The sequence below is a fragment of the Notothenia rossii genome (genome assembly GCF_949606895.1).
Source record: "Notothenia rossii genome assembly, chromosome: 2".
NCBI lineage: Eukaryota > Metazoa > Chordata > Actinopteri > Perciformes > Nototheniidae > Notothenia > Notothenia rossii.
The window spans coordinates 31,206,820-31,229,612 of record NC_136904.1 but is presented as its reverse complement, the minus strand read 5'-3'; the positions used below and the strand labels follow the sequence as shown (position 1 = coordinate 31,229,612).

At 40.0% G+C, this 22,793-nt stretch overlaps 1 protein-coding gene across 1 annotated transcript in view; it reads left to right on the top strand.

Annotated features, from left to right (window-relative positions):
- Positions 1-22,793, top strand: part of LOC307030154 (protein kinase C-binding protein NELL1-like) — a gene marked incomplete at its 5' end in the record, with an annotated part of 327,739 nt that overhangs the window by 95,154 nt on the left and 209,792 nt on the right. The window contains 1 exon segment of the mRNA XM_079666422.1: positions 20,727-20,823. Within this exon segment, the coding sequence (XP_079522548.1) occupies positions 20,727-20,823 (97 nt within the window).

Genomic DNA, 22,793 nt, shown 5'->3' with positions numbered 1-22,793 from the left:
GCCTCAAAACAAAGGCACCCCCCTCTCAAGATCTACTTAACCCCCTTTTTCGCCTTCTTCTGTTCTCAGCCTGCCAGATTTCTCTCTCTTAGTGAATTGGAATTCTTTTTTTTTCTAGACTTCAAAGCCCAGTTATCCCCCACAATGTGAAAATGCTTGACACAATGAACAACCCACTTAAGATTTAGCCGTACTCAAGAGCTAAAGGCCTAAATTATACATTTTGTCTGAGGTTGGTGCTACAGGAAATGGCACAGGGTCATTCACCACCTTGGGATCTTCAAATGTGTTTAGCTAACTAACTAATCTTTTAACTATATTCTGTATCTAGTGGATAAAACTGAAATGTTTGCCAGCCAATAGTGCTAGCCTGACAGAGTACGCTCATAAAACATCCAAAACGGAAATATTTCATACTGTGGCGTACAGGTAATTTTGTTAAAGGGTACTAGCTTCTTTTAGTGGCATTTAAGTATTTCTGATGGGATGGAATTCATCAGTTGTTATCAGACCTGGTGTCAAGGGGGCCAGGCCCGCCCATACAGTGTTTTGTCCCTCTGAGGAGAAATCCATATATATATAAGTTAGCTGCTGTGAAGAAAAGAAACGTATTGTGTGAGAATGTGAGATAGGCGTCACATAACAGCCAGAAAAAATGCAGGTCTGAGAAGTAACTTTGTGTGTGTGAATCTAGTGGTACTGTAAGCCTTGAGCCACAGAGAGTACATATTTTTACATCACAATTATAACACATTTATTCTCCCAAAGATGTTTTCAATGATTGAAGCATGTTCTTTGCCTTAGTGAGAATGCATCAAAAAGCATCAAAATAGAGCTTGTTTATCAAGAAAAGTCCCCGCAACCCTTCAACACAGGTCTACGTAGCCTGAATGTTTATGTTGTTACAACTAGATAGCTCTTCCGTGCCGAAACCGGGTCATCACATTGGTAGTGCCTTGGAAAATAACGTTTTCATATCTTAAATGAGAATATGTGTGTTGGTTTCAGGTCATTGGAATTCAAGACTCACATATTACGTAGAGATAGGGAGATATGCTTGAAATTGATCTGAAAGATCAATAAACTTATGTGCCTGCTCCAGCAATTATTTTTACCCTCGGTGCACCCTCGAAAATGAATTGCCCACCCATGGATTTAGGTCTGCCGCCAGGTCTGGTTGTTATGGTCATAGCTCTGGAAAAAATGTTTGTCCATTTATTTAGTTCTTCCATAGGTCATGCTTTAGCCCTAATTAGTGCACAGCCACATTCTCAGAAAAATCCAACAGAGATAATACATTCATTAACATGCACAATGTGTGTTTATGAACAGATTACTGAAACATAGAACAGGCGGCATCGTTAAAATAACTTCGTATTTCATTGTTGATCAGTGACTCAGTATGTTGTCTGTCTCTAACATACAGTACAGTTAGATTGAGACAAAAGTAACATTTTGTATCTGTTGGTAGAGAGAGACCATGATTATGAGGAAAGCTTGGAGGAGTATTACAACAAAGAATAGAGCAAGTTATAATGAAGTAAAGCAGAGCTCATCGCTGTAATATTGCCTTAATATTTTCAGCCAAAATGACCCCCTGGAGATTGTTCCTCACATGTGTTCTTCTGTCTGTATGCATCATTTCTTTATTTCCAATGATTTGTTTCCTATGGTGTACTTTGTAACAATGTGTAACAATAATTGTTGTTTTACTTGTATCATAGAGCATTTAACAAAATAATTGTTCAATATGTAATTGTTCATCAAGATCATATCAACTGGATATTGTTTTAATTTAGAGAGAACTTTCTACCCAACATCACATAGACATCTGATAAAAACTTGGATGTCATTTCCATAGCTGAAAGCTAATAAGCTCTTTTTGCAGATTACCTGTGTGCTTCAACTACAAGTATTGTAGGCCAAGTTGAACCATCATTTTGGTCTCTCTATTATGTTATATTTTAACAACTGGCAATACTGATACTAATTAATAATGAATCTGATTAGTTTTCCTAGTTGTTTGTTTAAAACATCAATATGGGGATATAGTTAGTCATTATCCATTTCATTTTCAAATGTCTCCAATAAGTAGTTTAACTTGTTGAACCCCATCGACCCGCCCCCGGGCGAAAAAATGCATCATCTGCAGGAAACAGCGTATGAGGGCTTCTTAATATTTAATAAACTATGAATGTTTCATATCCATGTAATGGGAAGAAATTCAGCTAACTGATCTTTTTGCAAAAAAAATCACAAAGATAACGCTGAGCCTCTGAATTAGCCACGAGCGAAAAAATCTTAAGGCCGTTGGCACAGAACTCTAGCTATACCGATCGATATACTTATTGGATGTGCACAAACAAGCTTAGATAACATCCTGAGATTCCACAGATTATAGAAGTATAAGGATCATCACTGAGCGATCAGAACTCGTGACAGGGGAAGCAAATACACGACGTAGCTTTCGGTAGCAAAACACAGAGATATGCTCACCTTAGCTGTTATTCTGATCAAAAGTCGTGTTCAATGGCATCAAAACTAGAAAAAAGGTAAGGTAAATCCCTAGGTCATAGCAATGTGTCTGTCACTTTGAAAAAAATATTGATAATCCAAAATTCAATTTGTATGCAAAAATTGGAGAATAAAAATTAGCTGCTAATGGTAGCCACCAGAGTGTGTCACAACTCCAGTTTTGGCTACGTGTCACTCTCACTCCTTATTTGGTAATGTCTGTGTGGAACTTTCCCTGGATTCCATTGGCTCTAGCGGTTAAAAAGAGATGTCAATCATCAAATCCACCCAAATGACCCCAGAAGTGTTTTTTTTTGCTAAACCTCTCTAAAAAAGGTAAAATGTCACTTGTTGTGCATACATCTTGATACAGGGTACTTTTAAGCAATAGCTAACGACAGGCCGTGGTATATGCTCATTATATCACAGCTAAGGGGCGTGGTTCGGCCCGTCAAGTCAAATCAAGCAATCTGATTGGTCGATGGTGTTTTTGCGGACCTCTTTGATTACAGATTTGAAAACATCGTTGCTTGCTTTAAAAGTAGCACAATTCATTATGTCAAACCTTGGAAAGTGTCTAGATATCCCTGCCCAAATGCCAAAGGAACTGCACACTGAATATGTTTTGCCCTTTGATGTCTATGTCTGGACCGCTGTGTAAAAAGGAGGCTTTCTGCCCCGTTACTTCTCCGCTGCTTTCTTGTTCCAGTATTGCAGGCAGTTTGCTTTTCAACCCAAAGGTATACTGTTTTTCTCAGACGCGGAGGGATACTGAGTTGTTGTGAAAAGTAACTTACAATTCTACCTGTGGTATACGCTCAGTATATAACGGCTAAGAACCAATCAGATTGCTTGATTTGACTTGTCCGTTTTATAAACTGTATTATATGTTTGGATTCCTAAAGATTTTAGTCTACCATCCCATCATTCAAGGTAGGTTTTCACTATAAGTAAAAAATAATTTTTGGACGGACACTATAATTTACAGTTTTTTACTATGTTCAATCTGAATTTTCTTAAAAATAAAAAACATCTATATTGATTCTGACTTTTCTACATCCAACTCAAAGGTTTATCATTACTTTGAGAAAGTAAGATTATTAATTTTCCCCTTTAGAAGTGTAGTTATGGTCATTTGTTCTGGAAATGTCATTTTCAAGCCTGAAACCTGAAAAACAGGGATGGGGTTCAACAGGTTAAAGTGACGTGTCAGAGAGACGGAAGGTTTTAGCTCCGCTCTGGCGAACCAGATGCTATTTTTCAGGTTTTAGTGATTATACACAATATTTCGTGTGTATACCAGAGGTGTGGACTCGAGTAACATGACTTGGACTCGAGTCAGACTCGAGTCACCAATTTGATGACTTGAGACTCGACTTGACAAAATCACAAAACACTTGCGACTCGACTTGGACTTGAACACACATGACTCGGGACTTGACTTGGACTTGAGCCTTCTGACTTGAGGTGACTTGATAATTTATTTCAGAGGTCTCCAACACGCCGATCGCGAGATGCCGCTAGAAGAGCAGACTCCCGTCGGGGAGAGCAGAATCTTCAGATTCACCTACTCTTGCTGAGAATCCATGCAGGCAGGGGCGGGTCTTTATTTAGCTGGGCCACCATGCGGCTAATCATATGCGAGGACACACTAGGATCATACCATTATGTGAAAGAAGGGTGAGGGGCACAGCAGGTGTAGTGGTACAGGCCAGCTGCACAGAGTGACGAGGAGACGGATTTAAATGCGAGCGCGTTCGGAAAGAGTCAAGACATTTGCGAAAACCGAAAAAAGAAGCAGCATCTGGCTGCATTTCAATGATATTGGAGAAAGCAAAGCTGAGTGCAGGATTTGTAAAATGAAAATAATCTTCAGAGCAGGTTTTGTTTTTGGTAACCACTCTGGATTTATTGTCAGAGGTGGGAGAAGTTCAGATCTTGTACTTGAGTAAAAGTGCCAGAGTGTAGGAATACTCGGTTTCAATAAAAAGTCCTGCATTCAAAATGTTACAAGTAAAAGTACAAAAGTATTAGCATCAAAATATACTTCAAAGTACCACTTGCAGAGGGATCTAGATGCAGGTGTTCTTTTCCCCATAGAGACCGCCTCGCTGCACATTATCCCTTGCATAAAGATAGATTGTGGGTCCAGCAGAGAGAAAATTGATTATTAAATTATTAATGTGACTAATAAAGAGCAGTTTGATTATTAAGTATTATTCTGTTGATGGATGTCATTAAATTTGTTGAAAAGCACATAATGACTTGTTTAAGACTCGTTTTGTCAAAGTTTAGGACTTGGACTTGACTTGAACTTGCCCATCCTGACTTGAGACTTGACTCGGACTTGAGCGCAAAGACTTGAGACTTGACTCAGACTTGCAAAACAATGACTTGGTCCCACCTCTGTATACTATTGTATTCTCTCTGCTGGAGTTTTTAGTTCGAGAGGGAAAGCAAGTGTCACATCAACAGTTTTTGTATACTCATCAGTGGAAGGTTTACTTATGGATAAGCTGAATAACAATTGATCCTCATTTACATCTATTTTCAGTTCTGTATCAAGTCAAAGTCTCAGAAAGACTTTGTGTCAGTCATTCCTCACTTTAAAGACATGGTTTGACTACTAAATATTTTTTTTTTCTTCTAACTATTCAAGGGCAGGTTTATAAGACATATGTATTGACACAGCTCCATTAGCTGAGGTGTCTGAATCACTGCAGCGACAGTTACAGGACGACTGCGCTGCGCCTGGTTTTAAGCATCTCTTTAATACAGAGTAAAATATAAATATCCCAAGAGGAAATTTGACAGATTTCTAACGCCTGCTGAGTATTTGTTCTGCTTTGGTTTGCATAGAGTCATTAAGCGGCACATGATGATGGATAGATCTGTACTTTATTAACAACCCCAGAGAAAAAGGATGTGGTTGACTCAGAGGACATATTGTACACTTGCGTCTGTTATTAGGTTGTTTTTTAGCCAGTAGAATGGCTCTGGCAATGTTGGGTTGATCGGCAGGTAGGACAGATAGATGGCCATTACATTTGTTACAACATTCATGATTTCTCCAACTGGCTATCCTCAAACTTTTTATCAAGTGCGACCATGAGCAGATATCTTGAGTTACATTTCCCAAAAACTATTGAAATAATTTTAGTAGAGACATTATTGAACCTTTCAAGATGAATTTTAACAGTTGTGTGATACCCTTGCTTTTACAGCACCCTTATCAGGTTAAAAAGGGTATCTGCCCAATAGTTTAACATATACCTGGTAAAGCTATGACATTCAAATGGTTCTTGGTGAATACAACATGTTGTAATTGTAAGTAAGCTACTACAATGTTATAATTTGGCTAAAAGTACAACAACAATAAACAAAGGAAAGACTCATATAGCTTATTATCGAATAGTGAAAATAATTACTATGCAGTTTCCAGTATTTGTATATAATATTGTTGTGTTCGGTGTCAACAACATATGCAGACCTTTTTCTTATTGTCATGGCTTACAGCACAACACAATCAAATACAATCTGCTCCCTTTGGGCCAATCTGTAATAAAATCCCATATTATAAATCATAAATTGAATGTCCAAAAAGAGCAATTAAAATGTGTTTAAGCCAGGTTACATCATCCCTGCAAGGTTTCCTCCAAAATATATTATTTTTAGAAAATGTCCTGCACTGGTTGAGTCTTCAACCAATCACATTACTTGTTAGAAACTACTTGTTGTAGAGTGGCTGGTGGAAGCTTGGTTCAGCCCCAGTTAGAGGAGCAGATGCCTGAACAGCATGAAGACATGGAGGTGTGTACGTGACCTCCATTAATCAGATGCTTGACTAATAATGCAATCTTATCAACATTATTCATCTCATTTTGCTCGTATATCGTGCAGGGATTTAAATATCTAAGAAGTAGTTGTGTCCTATAACAAGCTGCTTTTGTTGCTGAAAGAGGGGCTGTTAACGGTTTCATTAGCAATAAACTGTCACCAGCCAGTGTTTGTTCTCCTTCTTGATCCTCCAACTCACCACTGCCTATTGCCACTCTGAACGCACTTTTACAAATCACACCGCTGCTCTCTGTTTTCCAGTAATGATGTGAGGACTCGCTTTGAATATCTCTTTTAAAATGCTTTAGCTCTCCCTGTTGCCTCATCCCCTTTCTTTTTCGATCTCATAGTGTTTGTGTTGAAGATGCTCTAATTAGGTCTTGGAACAGCTGATGGATGTCTGTTGCAACATAATCTGATAAGATGTTATTATATGGGAACACACTGGGAACAGGTTTGAAGATTAGACTGGCTTTAAAGTGTTCAACAAAGCTTGGTCAGTGGTCCAACACAGCATCAGTTTTGCACACAAGTTTTTCCTCCCCATTAAATAAAGGTGCTTGTTAGCTACAGGACAAAGTCATGAATTGGGTCAAAAAAAGTATGTTTGTTGTGTAGTTATAGGTACAAAACCCAGGTGTGTTGAGTTTTAGTTTCACACGGGAGCAGAATAGCTGTCTCCTGGGAAGTTTTGTTTGCGTGTTTTGTGTTTTATATAAAAACCAATTCCCCCCCAGGATCAATAAAGTGTTTGTGATTCTGATTACAGTACATTATTTAGTGTGTGATTTAAAATAAGTAAATGTGGACTATAAGTACCATACAAGACATAAACAGAAGTTTACTGGGTGAAAGTCCTGTGTTCTTTGACACAGCCGAATTTTCTTCCTGCGGAGACTTTTTCGCTATTCAACCGCTGAAGCACTTGCTCCTTCCTAAGAAAAAAAAGCATCAAATAACATACCCAAAATAGCTATTCAACCATAAGACTTTATGCCTATTTCTGGTCATAGTTGACAGTTAAGAAACTAAGGAATATGGAAAATGGTACAACTGATTGTAGTCTCCAACTTTTATACTACAACTGGGAAAATATGCTAAAGTACATAATTTATGGAACAGTACTGTATATAATAAATGAATGTTATAAATAATGACTAAGCTGCCGTATTTGACAACTTGTGGGCGAGCAAAATTATTTATTGTGAAAAAAAATGTGTCCATGCTGCACAATATATATTTCTCATTCTGCTCATTTTACACTTCCCACACTGCTGTTAATGTGCAAATCAATGTCAGGAAGTAGACTGAATGCTCAATGAGCCCAACACTCATCAGAAATACATTAGCCCCTTTTCTTCATTATGTGTTCTGATTGATGTCTTGTAGAGCTGATGATAGCAGACCTAATTCACATTTGTTTGGTTTCACGGTGAAGTGTACAGCTCGGTGTAGGTTATGAAATATAGTCTGTTTCATTACACACATGGCCAATGAAGGAAGGGAGACATCGGGAACCCTCCACCCTAAAGATCTCATAATGATTCGACTCATACTGCTTTTGTGTCCAGCAGCCAGAAAATGACATCCTGCTTTTGCTCATTAAAGAAGCCAGTGAGCTGGAAGGTGCATCGTTTCTTTTCCTTTTTTCCCCCTACTAAGCAGCTCATCAGGCTGGCCAAAACTATCATTAGGACAAGAAGAAGGCAGTTAGACTGAAATGGAACATTAAAATAATGAGCTGCAATGAAGCCAAACTAAATCTGATAATTCAGTTGCTTTCTGTCCATTGTTCTAACATGGCATTGGTTTTTAGCCTTTGACATTTCCCACGCCTTTGAAAATCTAGTAATTTGTGCAATTCCACAATACATATTCATGTCATATATATTATGCGATGGGCAGGTTTAAGTTAAGCCATGCATGACAAACTGGACATTTTACGCCAAATTAGCAATTCAGGTGTAACGTTTTAATTTCCTGTGAAGGGCATTGGCAGTAATGCTCAACAGAGCAGCAAGCATTTATTATTTCATTACCCGATCAATGACGCCCCTGCTAAGAGGAGTGTGCTGCACAAAGAATAATAATGAGTTGAAATCGGGTTAATATTGCCATGTGATGCTTTTATGTAACCATGACACATTTGCCCTTGTCATGCTTGAGATGCAGTTGGTATCTCTGACCGCAAAGCTCTTTTGTTTGACCAGGTGGTTGTATTGTCACAGCCTCACTGGACACAGAGCTCAATGAAGGCACAGAGGAAATGATGTGTGGCCCTTGGGTCTCTAATCAATGGTGCAACTCCAGCATAATAACCAGCACTTAGATCAATGGTGGCTTTTCAGTTCCAGAGCAGCTGCTCATGCAGGTCTCTCTCAGTAATTACTCTTCCTTCCCCAGCCAGCCTAATGATGGAAATGTTTAAATGTCAATGAGTGATGGTTGGTGGTGTTAAGGAATGTTGGTGTCAATTGGCTTTCTATTGTGTGATCCTCAGGTGAGTTTGGCTGTATTGACGAACATTTGCCATCAGACTGTTATTTACAATCATAGTTGCAAACCTGCCATTTCAGTGGTGGAACTGTTAAACCCAATTATTTTCCATCAGGTTGCACTTATCTCCTAAAATTGATTTGAAGGGTGAACTGATAATGATTACAGTATATGAACGACTCAGGTGCTAATCAAATTAGATATTTGTCCCACTTTGTTTACAACAATAATCGTTGCCGTTCAAATGATTTTAAAGTAGCATTAAAACGGAGATACTGCAGAAAAATACAAATTCCAGAAATGTAAGCTTAAAGGTGGGGTAGGAAATTCACTTCAGAAACACTTTTTGTTATATTCCATGGAATGCTGTTAACATCCCGATAGCAATAAATACATTGAATGCTTTGACAATAAATATATACAAATATTTAATCTGTGGAAGCCGTGGCGCTGTAAAAAGCAAGATGGCCTACCTGCCTGTCAGCCTTCCATCTGTGCACAAACGTATCTCATTCCTCATGTGCGCATTCGTGTGTGTTGGAGGAGGGGCTCTGTAAGGAAGTCCGAAGGAAGGGGCAGATTTTTTTCGATTGTGTACTTTCAAATTCTAGCTTACTCAAGCTGGTTTCTCCATTCTTACCTACCCTACCTTTAAGCACAGTGATTTAGTAAATGTGCTTTGTAATGTTCTGCTACAGTTTAACATAAGGCTAAATAATAAGCTTTTACTGCCCTGTCAAGTTTGCTTTGTTAGCTTTGCTTTATTTAAGTCTCAATGCTTCCTGCATTGGCGAAACATGGCGATTTGACGAAAAACTGGCATAGTTGGTTGAATGGACAATGCAACAAATATGGTAGTAAAATAATGTTTTCTCTATTTATTTTTTCCTTCTCTGCCATAGCACGTTATTACTGTCATAGTAGGTGAAAGAAACATTGTCAGCATTCCGCCCTCATTAACCTTGCCTGAGCCTCCGTTTCTGTCCTGCTCAAGTGTCTGATTTTATTTTAAGCAGCAGATTTGGGTCTGTTAGTCCTCCCTAATAGCCCTCTTGAGTATTGGGTTCACTGTTGCCTTGTGTAAGGTGTGATGGAGTGTGTCATTACTGTAACCTCCCTGCGTCGAGCTCAGCGGGGGCCAACCCCCCATCATGCTGACAGACTCCCCCGCTCAGGCCCCTGGTGGCAGAGAGGAAGACAGGAGGAGCGCCAAGGACACCCAGGGGACGCACGCATGCTTACAGGAGCGTCCTGGCACACCTTAGCCTCCTCATCTACCTGTTCACTAAAATATATCTGCAGCTACTGTGGTTATGTGTTATCAGTAGAGGACAGGAGCTGCTATCAACAGATAAGGTCTTTGTCGAGGTGAAGTTATTACAGATATCTGAGACAGAGAGGAAGCGGGCGTACAGTTCCTTTAGGAATTGGGTTACAAATCCAGATTACACTCCATCTACATACTGTGTAAAATCCCCTGCGACAAGATGAGGGTAAAGGAATATTGTTTGATGATACATCTGCCATGTTATTAGGATAATAATAATAATAATAACTTGAATTTATATAGCGCCTTTCATAACCTCAAGGTCGCTTTAGAAAGAAACATATGAGGACAAAACATAAAACATAAACATAAAACAGGGGGCAGAAGTGGAAGTGTAACATTGCAGAGGGGGGGGAGAGTGAGTTATTGTTGGAAGGCTTTGTTGAACAGATGAGTTTTCAGGGTTGATTTTAAGATGTTGAGAGAAGGGGCGTTGCGGATTTCTACAGGGAGGGAGTTCCAGAGGGTGGGCACAGCGACACTGAAGGCACGGTTTCCAAAGGTGCGGAGGCGTGAAGGTGGAATGGAGAGCAGGCCGGAGTCTGAGGATGGAAGGGTGCGGGACGGGATGTATGGGTGGAGGAGATCTGTGAGGTACTGAGGGGAGAGGGCATGGAGGGACTTGTAGGTGATGAGGAGGAGTTTGTAAGTGATGCCAGTTGAGGTAGAAGAGAGTGGGGGTGATGTGCTGCCAGGGCTTGGTGCGTGTGAGAATCCTGGCAGCTGAGTTATGGATGTACTGGAGCCCGGACAGGAGTGTGTTGCAGTAGTCCAGGCGAGAGGTAATAAAACAGTGAATGAGCTTCTCTGCAACAGAGTCGGAGAGTGATGACCGGAGTCTGGATATGATTCTGAGGAGGAAGAAGGCTGATTTTGAAACGGATATGCTCTGGTTCTTGGAAATAAGTTATTCTCAATGTAAATTGTTAAGGTCTCCAACCTTTTTTAGGATGAGAGCTACTTTCGGAAAATTAAAAAAGTTGGGGGCTACTTTTACTCCTCTTTTTTTTGTTTATATATTTAGCACATTTTAACATTATTATATGCTTACCTTTAACCTTTGTGTGCTGTTTGGGTCTGTGGGACCCATTTTCAATGTTTATTAAAATAAAATGTATTCAATTTAATTATTTTAACCTGCTTTATTTGGGGGTGGACCTAACATCCTCTAGGGGGGTCCAGGGGCATGCACCCCCGAGAAGATTTTTTTAAAATGTTGAAGTTAAATGCATCAATCTGGAGCACTTTGAGCACAACATGAATTTATGGATACAGCTCTCAACACTCATATGAAAGAGAGCTGCGTACTTTTCAATAATCCAAACATCTTTAGAATATGATCACAACCAATAACAAATCATTTAAACTTGTTTATTCTTATCTTATGTTACCTAGTTAGTATTCTCTCTTTTTATTTATGCATATTTTACTAATCACTCCCTTACAGTCCTATACACACTGGAATGATTTATTACTTTATTTTGTACAACTATATTAAATAGATAAAGGTGTGCTCTCTCTAGCTCTCTAGCTCTCTAGCTCTCTTGCTCTCTCGCTCTCTCACAGAGAGTGTGCTCCTCCGTGGCGATGACGGCTTGCACTAAAAAATAATAATACATATATTTGTAAAGTGGGGGGACACAAACAGGATTTTGAAAAGTGGGGGCATGTCCCCCCTGTCCCCAGTGGAAATTACGCCATGCGGCATGACTAGGCTGTAGATTCTGCCAGAAGAAAAGGTCAAACTCCTTATGAAGCGGTGAGGTGCCGCTCCACATTGCTTTTCTTCCCGACTGCAACGCTGGGCCCGCAAATCAAGCAATAACGTGATTGGTCGATATTCTTTGGGGGCGGGGGTGTGGTAAGGAAGGGTGTTAGATAGATATAGAGTTGTAAGTAGATAGAGTTCGCTATGATTGAGGTTTTGTTTATGCATAGGGTAGATTCTTTTAATGACATTTCCTTTTTTTGTGTGTATTTTTTACATTTTGGATTTGCTTGGTGAGCTACTTATTAGGCGCTTTCACATCAAGTACTTTGCCGTACTTAGTTCCCAGTACTTAGTTCATCGGAACTCTTTAGTTCACGGAACTAAAGAGCAGATCGTGTTCACACCGGGATAAGTCCCTGAGGGAGGATTAGGCAAATGAAGCCGCTGACGTCACTTCTTCTTCTTCTGCTTTGGGTTTACTGGCAGGCCGCAAACAACTTCACAGCGTATACTGCCACCCGAAGTCCCCGGCCGGAAGTCCCCGGAGTTGGGGACTCCCAGCAGCTTCTACTGAAGCCTTCCGAGTAAATCGCCAGAACGCCGAACATCTCCTCACCTCCTCATCTCCACCGCTCCCATGTTTTATTTTGTGTTGCCATAAGTTATTCTCTCTCCGTTGGTGCGCTAGCTAATGCTAATGCTAATAATGCTAATGCCAGCAAATACAATGGCGGCTTCACAAAACTTTTAAGGGTTTTACGGGGCGTGGTTTGCAATTCGCCCAGCCAATCAGAAATGGGAACCTTTTTCTCCCAAGAAAGTCCCTGGTCTCTAGCAGGGACTAAAAAAGTGTGAAAAGTTCTCATTAACTAAGTTCTCTTTTTGGTGTGAACGCAAAATCCCAGGAACTATCGGAACTAAAAGGGAAAAGTACTCCAGTGTGAAAGCGCCTATTGAGTGCTAGCGAGCTACCGGTAGCTCGCGATCGACGTGTTGGAGACCCTTGCTCTAGTTTATCTGGATTACTTCATTTTTTTTGCCAAGGGATTAATGTACGTTACATATTTCCAGGATGTTCAAAGATTATCTATGTAAAAAAAAACTTGCACATATTTCATATTAAGGATTTCTTGGTATGTCATTTCTGCTGAAAGAAGACCACATCTGGATTCAACAATGAATAGCACTATTGACTCAAACTGCAGACCTGCCATCTCACAGCATAATTCTGGCATCTTTCAACCACTGTGGGTGGCAGAGCTCCAGTTAGAGTCGGGCTGGTGTATTTCAAGTCACGGCACTTTAGAAGCACAAGAGAGACTGACAGATGCCCTTTTAGAAGTAGTTCTTGCAGAGCTACAGAGACAGCTGCCTCAATGTACAGTAGTGCTGCCACTAAAGTCAAGAAAAGGCCAGTAAGAAGGAACAGCAGCACAGTATTACCCTACTTCCACATCTCTATCTGCTTCACAGCACTAATGAGAAGTGCAACAACTGACATTTATTTACATCATTGACACATTTGGAACAATCTTCATTGATGATTGTTAAGAACTCATAGAAACAGCTGGTGTGACATAGGGATCACAATTCCCTACAGAGGCCAAAGTGGTCATCCTAAAACTTTTTGGAGAAAAAGCGTCTTGAGATAGAGGCACACTGAAAAACTGAAACGTGGATTTTAATTAAATGTATTATGTCAACACATTTCACATAACTGTATTAAGTTAGTTGAAAGCAATAATATTAAGTTGAACCTATTTAAACGTAATATTATTGACAATGACATTTGTTGACATAAAACATTTAATTAAAATCAACGCTTCCGTTTTTTCCGTGCAGTCAACTCGAGCAACAATGATACATATACATTTTACCCTCTCATACAATCAACCAGGCACATTCTCCTTTATCTGGCACTCTATTTAAGCTTAAAGATTGCTCCCCCTGCTGCGGCACCACTGCTGCTTGTCTGGCCCACAACCACCCCAGCATCCAGCTGTGGGTTCTGAGGGTAATTTATTGAATCATCACTCCTCAATGTTATGAAGATATTCGCGGGGAGTGATGAGGCAACAGCCGAAACGCCAGACTCAAACATTATGCTGTTATTAATAAACACGAGTTGTCTGAATGAAATAACTAATAACTAATAACGTAAATCAGAAGCTGAAACGAGATATTGGTTTGAAAATATTTTTTTATAAAGTATCCAAATAGTTGCAAATGATTATCTAGAAGACCTATAACACGTAAATATTGATAGACTAATCCCCTCAGCTCTACTGCGTATCTGTGTTGTTGCTACATGACTATGTAATGTAATACAAAAATACTGTTGGGTTCATATATGTAGAGTAATAGGGTTTCATTAAAAGCTTTATTACTCTAAAAACATCTCTTGTCTAAATGAAAGCACAGTCTGATATGGCCAATTTGCCATAGATGGTAATTATGTGTAAAGTCTACATTTGAAAGCTTCCATTCTAACTTAAAGGAAAGATATCATGCTGCTGTGTCTGTGAAATCTAGCTTTTAATGGTGTTCCAAAGGGGTCCTTTCTCGATGCAGATTTATCACATATCTGTCCTGCTGCTTTCAGATGGCTGCAGGGATTTAATGAAGTGAGGGAGAGGGTTTTCACAGAGTATTACACAGCTGTAAACAACAAATACCGTCATTTAGATAACTGCCGACTGCTTTATCGACATTCTGCGGTAAATATAAATTTTTGAAAGGTATCTTCTAGTTGGAGGGTGCCTTTATTAGGGGCCGTTCATTCAATAGACATCTCAGTTTGCATAATACATTCCACCTAATAGTTAGGAAAGCAACAAATAAACGAAAGCAACACGTTCTTTGTTTTCTTTTTAAAATACATTATTAATTTTTTCAAAATACTTAAAAAAGGGCTGCTCATTTTGCACAATTTCCCCCCAGATAGCACAACTTTAATAAGCTGTTATTTTCTATTGCATTTTTCTAACCCAGGCTTACATATCGTTCCGAGAATAGAGAGACAGGGATTAACACAAATAGAGTATCTTGTATGTAAAATGTGTGTGTATACATTATGTGAATCAAATGGAAACCACCATGTCAGGTTCACATATTTTCTCAGCACTTACAGAAGGTGTGCTGTATAAAGGGCTATATACTGCATGACACACTGCTACTGCTGTCAGAGAGGTGTTACCCATAGGGATGTAATTATGCACAAGCTTCGTGATGCCGCCAGGCATGTTTACTATGATTTGTTCTGTAACATCCCTCACACATTATAACAAGGAGGAGGAGGGCTGTGTTTTTGACATGTTATTGGAAGAAACTTTTTCCATAAGATTTCTCTCCATGGTTACAAAGTTCACTGGGTTTGTACGAACATGATTCAGTTAATTGTAATTATTCCATGACAGTATGGTAGACACATTAGAAGTATAATGAAAATAGTATACAGTACGTTAGCATAAGGAAAGTGATGATCTGTAGCTCTCTCTGTACATTAGAAGAGATTCTTATGTAAATGAGCTGGAATTTATATCCAATCTCAGTAAATGGACTGTAATTAGGAATCAGCCCAATTATTATGACCACATTACAATTAGTGGGGCATAATCTGTATTCACAAAAGAAAGGTTATCTCATAATTATTATAAAATAATTTCACAATATATCCACTTTGTTCCCGTCCGCATTTGTGTTGGTTATTACTTGATTTGGATTGTGTACACTTGTTCTCAAGAGTGGTACCAATGATGAATGTTTAAGATTACCTGGTTCAGCTGAAATACAACATGTAGCCATTTAGTGTTGGCACCATTACAGGGAGGTAAAGTAGGGTAATGTAAAGTTTGTTTATCTTGCGTCAAATCCTCCATCGTCTTTGGACAAGCAGGGCTGCCTCTAGTGGCCATATAAATAGTCAGGGGGGCAAAGGAAGAGTGAGTAGGGAGCAGATGGTTAGACAAACTCGGGACTTTTACACAGGAAACTGTCGTTCGTTTCCCGTGTAAAACAGACTTTTTGTTTTTGTTTTTGAAACATATTTAAACTTTTGTCTCATACAGAAAAAGGTTAACTTACATATGTAACTAACTATCATTATTATTATTATTATAAACTATATTATACAGTATAACAACTTTTTTTTATATGATCTCTTCCGTAACCTAACCAGATAATGACCCAATGTACTTATTTAAGGTCATGTATGGACTACTTGGCCTAACATAATGTAACGCCACGTTAACATCCAAACGGTAATCACATGTTTATGCCAAATCAAAATACCCTGCACTTTCAATTTTGGTAATGGGTAATCAGTACGTTAGAAAGGTTACACTAAGGTGTCATTACAAAGCATAAGTAATTGACAAGTTGGGACTTAGAACGTGATGCAAAAGCAAAAATGCAAATATACATACTGTATACCAGAGAATTAGTAGGGCATTGTTCCGTTAGTCGCACCATTTTGGATTATTTAAAGTGGATAACATACAGTACAAAGGATCAAATCTTTTACCTTTTTAAAGATAAACATTCAGATATTCATTTTGGTGACATGGCAAATACACTATGTTCTAGTCTTGTCTAGAAAATCAATCTTTTGAGCTATAGTTCTTAATTATATAACATTCGTTGCTGAAGTGCAATGAAACCCTAACTTGTTATTTCCCACCCACCTTCAGCGACGTGACATATCTCAGCCTGTTCTGTTGGCAGATAATGAACAGAGAGCTTTGAGAATCTTGTTAAGTTATTCAAAAGGGACATTGACTCATGAATATACTGCCTGTATCTTATTGGCAGAGGAAAGTCACAAACCTGACAGGAAATGTCTCAAGATAAACTAGTGCAACATTGGAAGTGGTGTAGAGTTTAATGTGGCGGACAGCTATTGGCAGAGCAAATAATGAAGGCTGTGATTGAGATTGTTCTTCTGAGAGGTAGCCATGAAGGCTGCCAAGGATCTAAATGTTGTGTCACACTTTTGAGCATGAAAGCTGTTGCTTTTAGGATTTTCTGACGTGCAAACTTTATGTTAGATAGACATGACGTGTGATGGGGTTAGTGGCTTTATTTATAGTTTATTTGGTCTTTTAATCCATTTGCTCTTATCATTATTAGTATGGCTTAAAGGCACACTTTGAAAACAGCCAGTATTGCTGAATCTCTGACTGCCTAGGATTACATGTAGTTTATCTGATTCAGTAAGTCAGTGGAAACACATCGGTTTGGCAGCTTTTTGGAGTGGACTGTCAACAGAAATATGTGCAATGTTGTAGTGGATTTACAGTATACAGTCTCTGCCATACGCCTCACAACTCTGGCTGGAAATAATGCAGCATCTCTTGTCTTTGTTTCAGCCTCCATTCACATGACTGATGGTCAGGTTGCTCAAGACCTGCGTGGTTCTATGTTCTGTATGGAGTTGTGGGACTCTTTCACTCAAACCCACATACACACAGACACCTGTAAAGGCCAACTGGAGCAGTGTAAAAGTGGAGCAGTGCTGCCCCATTTTACTGGTTCATCTGGCATCAGTGTAACATATATTCCCTGCAAGTCACTCCATGTCCAACAAGCTTTTATTGATGTTCATTTTTGCCAGGGAAGTATGCTCGGGGATTAATCCCAAATTAAAGTTTTAATCCGTAACATTTCAGGTCTGGTCGACTTGGTGACACCTGTGTTAACGAGTTTTTTAAAGGGTTCCTATTATGCTTTGCCAGAGGGAGTTTCTCTCCCACAGACTCCCCCCCCCTGCCTGAAACGTCTCGATTCTAGTCCTGTGTTTACTTCCGCCACATAGTGACATCACTATGTAACATTTGTGCTTCTATCTGCTACCACTAAAACACATTGTACGTAATAGGCTTAGGGGTGGGACATCTCTTAGCGATTGACCAATTATAACAGAGACAGCCAGCTATCCAATCAGAGTAGACTGGGCTCTGGTTTCAGACAGAGGGTGAAAAAAGTTTCTGCAGTACAGGCAGTAAGAGACAAATACAGAGGTTTTTGAACATTAAAGCAGTAGAGGCTCAACAAACAATTATGAAAACTTAACATTTGCATCATTTGCGCCCTTTAATACTCCAGGTTATTTTTATCTGGGGGCAGCAAACACTTGTTGAGCAGCTAAATTGTCAGAATGTTATGTTTATAAAGACGTCAGACAATAATTTGTCTTCTTCCATCAAGCCATGAGCAACTGTGATCTGATTTCATGCTGCACATGGCATTTTACTCCCAACTGTAGGGCATAATTGAATTGGTTACCTCGCTGAAAAGTTGTCTGCAGCTCTTCAGCGGGGTCTATTACTCTCTGCAATATTTAAAACTGATCCGTTGTTAAAAAGTCTAGCCTTGCAGAGGCATTTATGACGAACGATCAATGTCGGGCACCAACCTCAGGGACAAATACAGTTCCCTGTGACTGCTCCACAATAAAAGCCGCCCTGTAGTTTGCTATTTGAATGCTTTTAATGGGAACTAACAGTTCAGTTTGATAAGATGTTTGAGAGTGAACAGTGGACAATTGACAGTGAGGCTGAGCTCAATAGATAATATTTCAAACAGTAATGCTGACACCAAAGTACGGTCTATCATACCCTGTTACTCTGTCATGCAGGTAGGCTATGTTTTAACATTGGAGATCTATTGGCTCACATACTGTAGTGCTGACCAATTACAATACAAAATATGCAGTTTGATTGTTGATTTGATTTTAAAAGTGACTGATCATGCATTTCAAACTTTGACACATTTTACCAAAACTGTGGATAGAAATTGTACATTAGATTCTAGAACATGTATTTATTTTAGTTTTTATGATAAATGTCATCAAAACATTATATTTATTCACATCCTCCTGTCTTTTCTCGATTGTCAGCTGTAGCCATTAATCATTGAATCCTGCACCTTGGTGATAGAAGAGCTCTTTTAATCATACTATACAGTATTTGGACTGGTTAATGTCCTATAATTAGCCGTTGATGGCTGCAGCCGGTGTTGTCAAACTATGCAAATATGCCCGCGAGCACATTACACTGTTCTAATTGGCATCGCTGCTCTCTCCAATGTTCCCTGTACGAAGCTGTAGTCCTCAATGCTGCTGACAAGACAGGAAGGTTCGGAAAGCAAACACAGAAAGGTTGTAGGAGACAAAATAGAGTACAATCACATGACCTCTGCGTTCTCTACCGCAGTGACAGCTCGCCCAGCAGGTGGGAAATCAGACGGCTGCGGCATAAACATCATCCAGGCACTGCAGCTCTTCCACATCAAACATTCACTGTGTGCTCATGTCTTTAAATGAAAAAGCTTCTATTTACAAACCAAACCAAAGGAAATAAATATATAATTAGTAATGCGTGGCTTTGTTTTTGCTTTTTACTCCTTAAAGAAACATACCGTCAGTCAGATGACACCTTCTGCTTCTGTCTTGTTCTTAAGTCATTCTCTTGGTGGAGGGCTTTTTTTTTTAAGCATTATGGAAAACGTATTTGTGAATTGTTTCAGCTTGATATTTAGATATTTCCCAATAAAATGCCATTTTAAATTTGTATCATGCTCGGTTTGACAGCGATAACTTAGTATATTCGTCACAAACCAATGCAACACAGGTGCATATAAAGGCTGACGATCAAGCAGGGTGTAGTAAACAAAAACAAATGATTTTCTGAAAGCTTATAGCTTGAAAACAGAAAACACTTTTAAGAGTCTTGAAATATCTCAGTAGCTATTTGTCGTTAGTATGTTAGCACACAGTCATTTGATGAAACCCACATGCAGCAGCAACCTACAGACATCCTAATGGAGCCCATTTCCTTACTAGCTACAAAAAGCTAAGGCTTCATTCATGATTTAATCCTTTGCCATATGAGACAAATATTTAACTTCCACTCTGTGCTGGGCAGGTAGTTTTATTGAGCTGCTCATTGTTTTATAGGAGGGGTTGATTAGAGACAAGTGGTCCAATATTTGTTCAGGCAGATCAAAACCAAAAGCTGAAAAAATCCTTGAAAACATAAGAGCAGAAGGGATTACAACCACTATCCCTCATTTTAAATAACAGTCATTTCCTTTGGTAATAATAACACAAATAATGCTTATTGAAGCTGAGATTATACTAAGAGGATTTCTACTGCTATTCATTAAACCAGTCATCTCTGTCTTCTCATCTCTTTTGGAAACCACCCCCAACCACTTATAATAACAAGTTTTATTTTTCATGATCATTTATTTCGATATTGTGCAATTTACCTGTCAAGAGATCACAACTAGTACAAAATGACCTAATGCATCAGTGGACATAGAGAACAAGAGAGAAATCATCTTGCTAAATTGAGTGAGAAAACACATGCAGATAAACACAGCAGGTCTTCCCCACCTTTTCCAACTAGTGTGAGTAGAGGGAGGGAAAAAACTGACAAATTGTTATTTTACATCCTCTCAGAGGCCCACCAGAGCTCGCCGGTATCGTTAAGCCTTCCTTATCGCAGGAAAAAGTGATTCTGAATGACGCTGAGGTTCTTTGCCTGGCTAATGCCAAAGCCTGTTTGTGTCCATCAGGAGTCGGGCTGTTAATCCAGCCCACACCCGAGCACCAGTTATCAATACCGTGTTTGGGGGCCGTGGGGCGAAACTGGCTGTCATGCTCGCGGAGATCAGCTCCTGCTTTACACCTCATGAAGTGGAGAGGGGGGGCGTGAGGGCGCGGACATGCACACACTCAGCTGCGTTGGATCAGTGTTGCTGCCAAACCAGGACAAAAACAACACTGTGTCTGCGTTGTTATCATAACCAAACATTCTCTTCTGATTTGTTGTTTTACAGGATTTATGAGCGGGTGATAGACCCCCCCCAGATGGAGATCACTCCGGGCAGTGGAGTGTGGCTCGGCCAGCACAGCCACAAGCACGGCCTGTTCAAGGTAAGACTCCAGAAACAATACCCACATATACATTCCTTCCCCCATGTACGTGCTTCACATTCATGATCGCCTGGTATAATTGGCCAGATCTGCAGAAGGCTGTGTGAGGGAAGAGAGCCAAGTGGAAGATACAAGAAAGAAACACAGAGGCCCCTCAGAGGAGCCACAATAAAAGCTCAGCGCATGCTTTTGAAACACTTATTCCCTTGCCCATTATGACATTGACGATTTTTTATCACTACTCATTTTCTCAGGCTCCTGCATGTGCTCACAGCGGGTAAAGGGATGTGGCTGAGTGTCACTGAGACATGCACACACTCCCAAATCCCTGCCTCTCTTTCCCACCTGCAATGCAATCAATGGACCTTTTATTTTTTCTCTGTAACATCCATGTAATATTGATTAGACACCAGACCCTGCTGTGGTGTAAATAATTGTGCTTTGACACTATCACTGCTGCACATCAGCCCATTGTTCCTCCTCCCTCTACCTCTTCCTCCCTCATCCCCTCTCGCATCAAGGCTTCAAGGAGATCCTTCTTCTGGAGGAAATGTCTGGTCTTGAAAGACGCAGCTCCTTCATCGAGTTCATCTGCTCGGTGCTCAGAGTCTTTCTACCCTCCTTGTGGGGAGGGAAGCACTCAAAAGTGTTTGTCAGCAGCAGAGACAGATGGTGTGGAAGTGTGTGTGCTCGTGTGAAGTGACAGAGGGAACGAGAGGATGTTTCCCTTTAGGTATACACTGGGATGAGATGGCATTTCAGCTGACAGGTGCACATGTAAAACCTTGGATCAAGGACCTGTTGCACACGGTATCAGGGACCATTTAGAGTAGTGGTTCTCAAATGGGGGTACGCGGACCCCTAGGGGTACGTTGGAGTACTGCAGGGGGTAGGTGAGATTTCTTTTATGTTATTGAAATAAACAACATCATTAATGCATTTAATCAAACTACTAATAGAAGATTAACTACTTTATTCAAAGGTTTACAGTAATTCTGGATAATAAAATGGGAAAAATAAACGGGGTGCTCTCTTTTCCTCTCCCTCTCCTGACAGCCCGTCAGTCTCGTGCAGCTCGCTAAACCTGTAATAAGTGACCCGACAGTAAAGAATACACATATGTATAACTAGTAGGCCTATAGCTAGTTCCAGAATAGATAAACTAGCTAAGTGTGTTAGGTCTAACTCTTAGTGTATTTAATTTTGCTCCACTCAACGGTCCGTCACAGCGGACGGAGCTGTGATCATGCAGAGCTGCTTGTTCTCCGTCAGCAGCGGCTGATCTGATCTCTGATCTCTCTCTCGCGTCCGGTTATACTTCACTCGTGTTTATGTCCAAATCTATCAGATCTAGCTAGTTCTAGCTAATGATATGACTGCCCGCTTATCAAAGGACACCTAAACAATAAGCGTTGCTTGGCAACGGCTTGTGGCTGCAAAGTATAGCGCAGCTATATGCATATATGAGGGGTCAAAATCCCATGCTCATAAAATGCTCGTATCTTTTTTTCTCTTCATTCCCCACGCCCCAAAATAAATACATTTTTAGGAAAAGTAACAAAGTTTGAGCAGTGTGGGTTTTATATTAACAGAGTTTCACATATTTCAAAACGCGAAGTGTGATAAAAGTTTGCCTCCCTGTCCAACACACTCTCACTCCATAATCGTCCAGGAGCGACGTTTGGTCAGGGTCCCGTGGCGTGCAGTTGTGACGCTCCTAGGCTCCTTCAGCTTCATAAAGGGACGCAAATAGCTTTCAACTGATTGCAATGTATTCCCATCTGCAGCGGGATTTGACGCTCATGGAAGCACGGCATTCGTTTGTGTCGGCTGCCCTTAAAGGCAATGTGAGCGTCCATTCCCATTGGATAACGGAGAATTGTAAACCTGGAAGTAAGTATTCCCCTTACTGTCGATTGATTTTACAGTCTGCACTACTCATCGACTAAAAAACACCAGATTATCCTTGT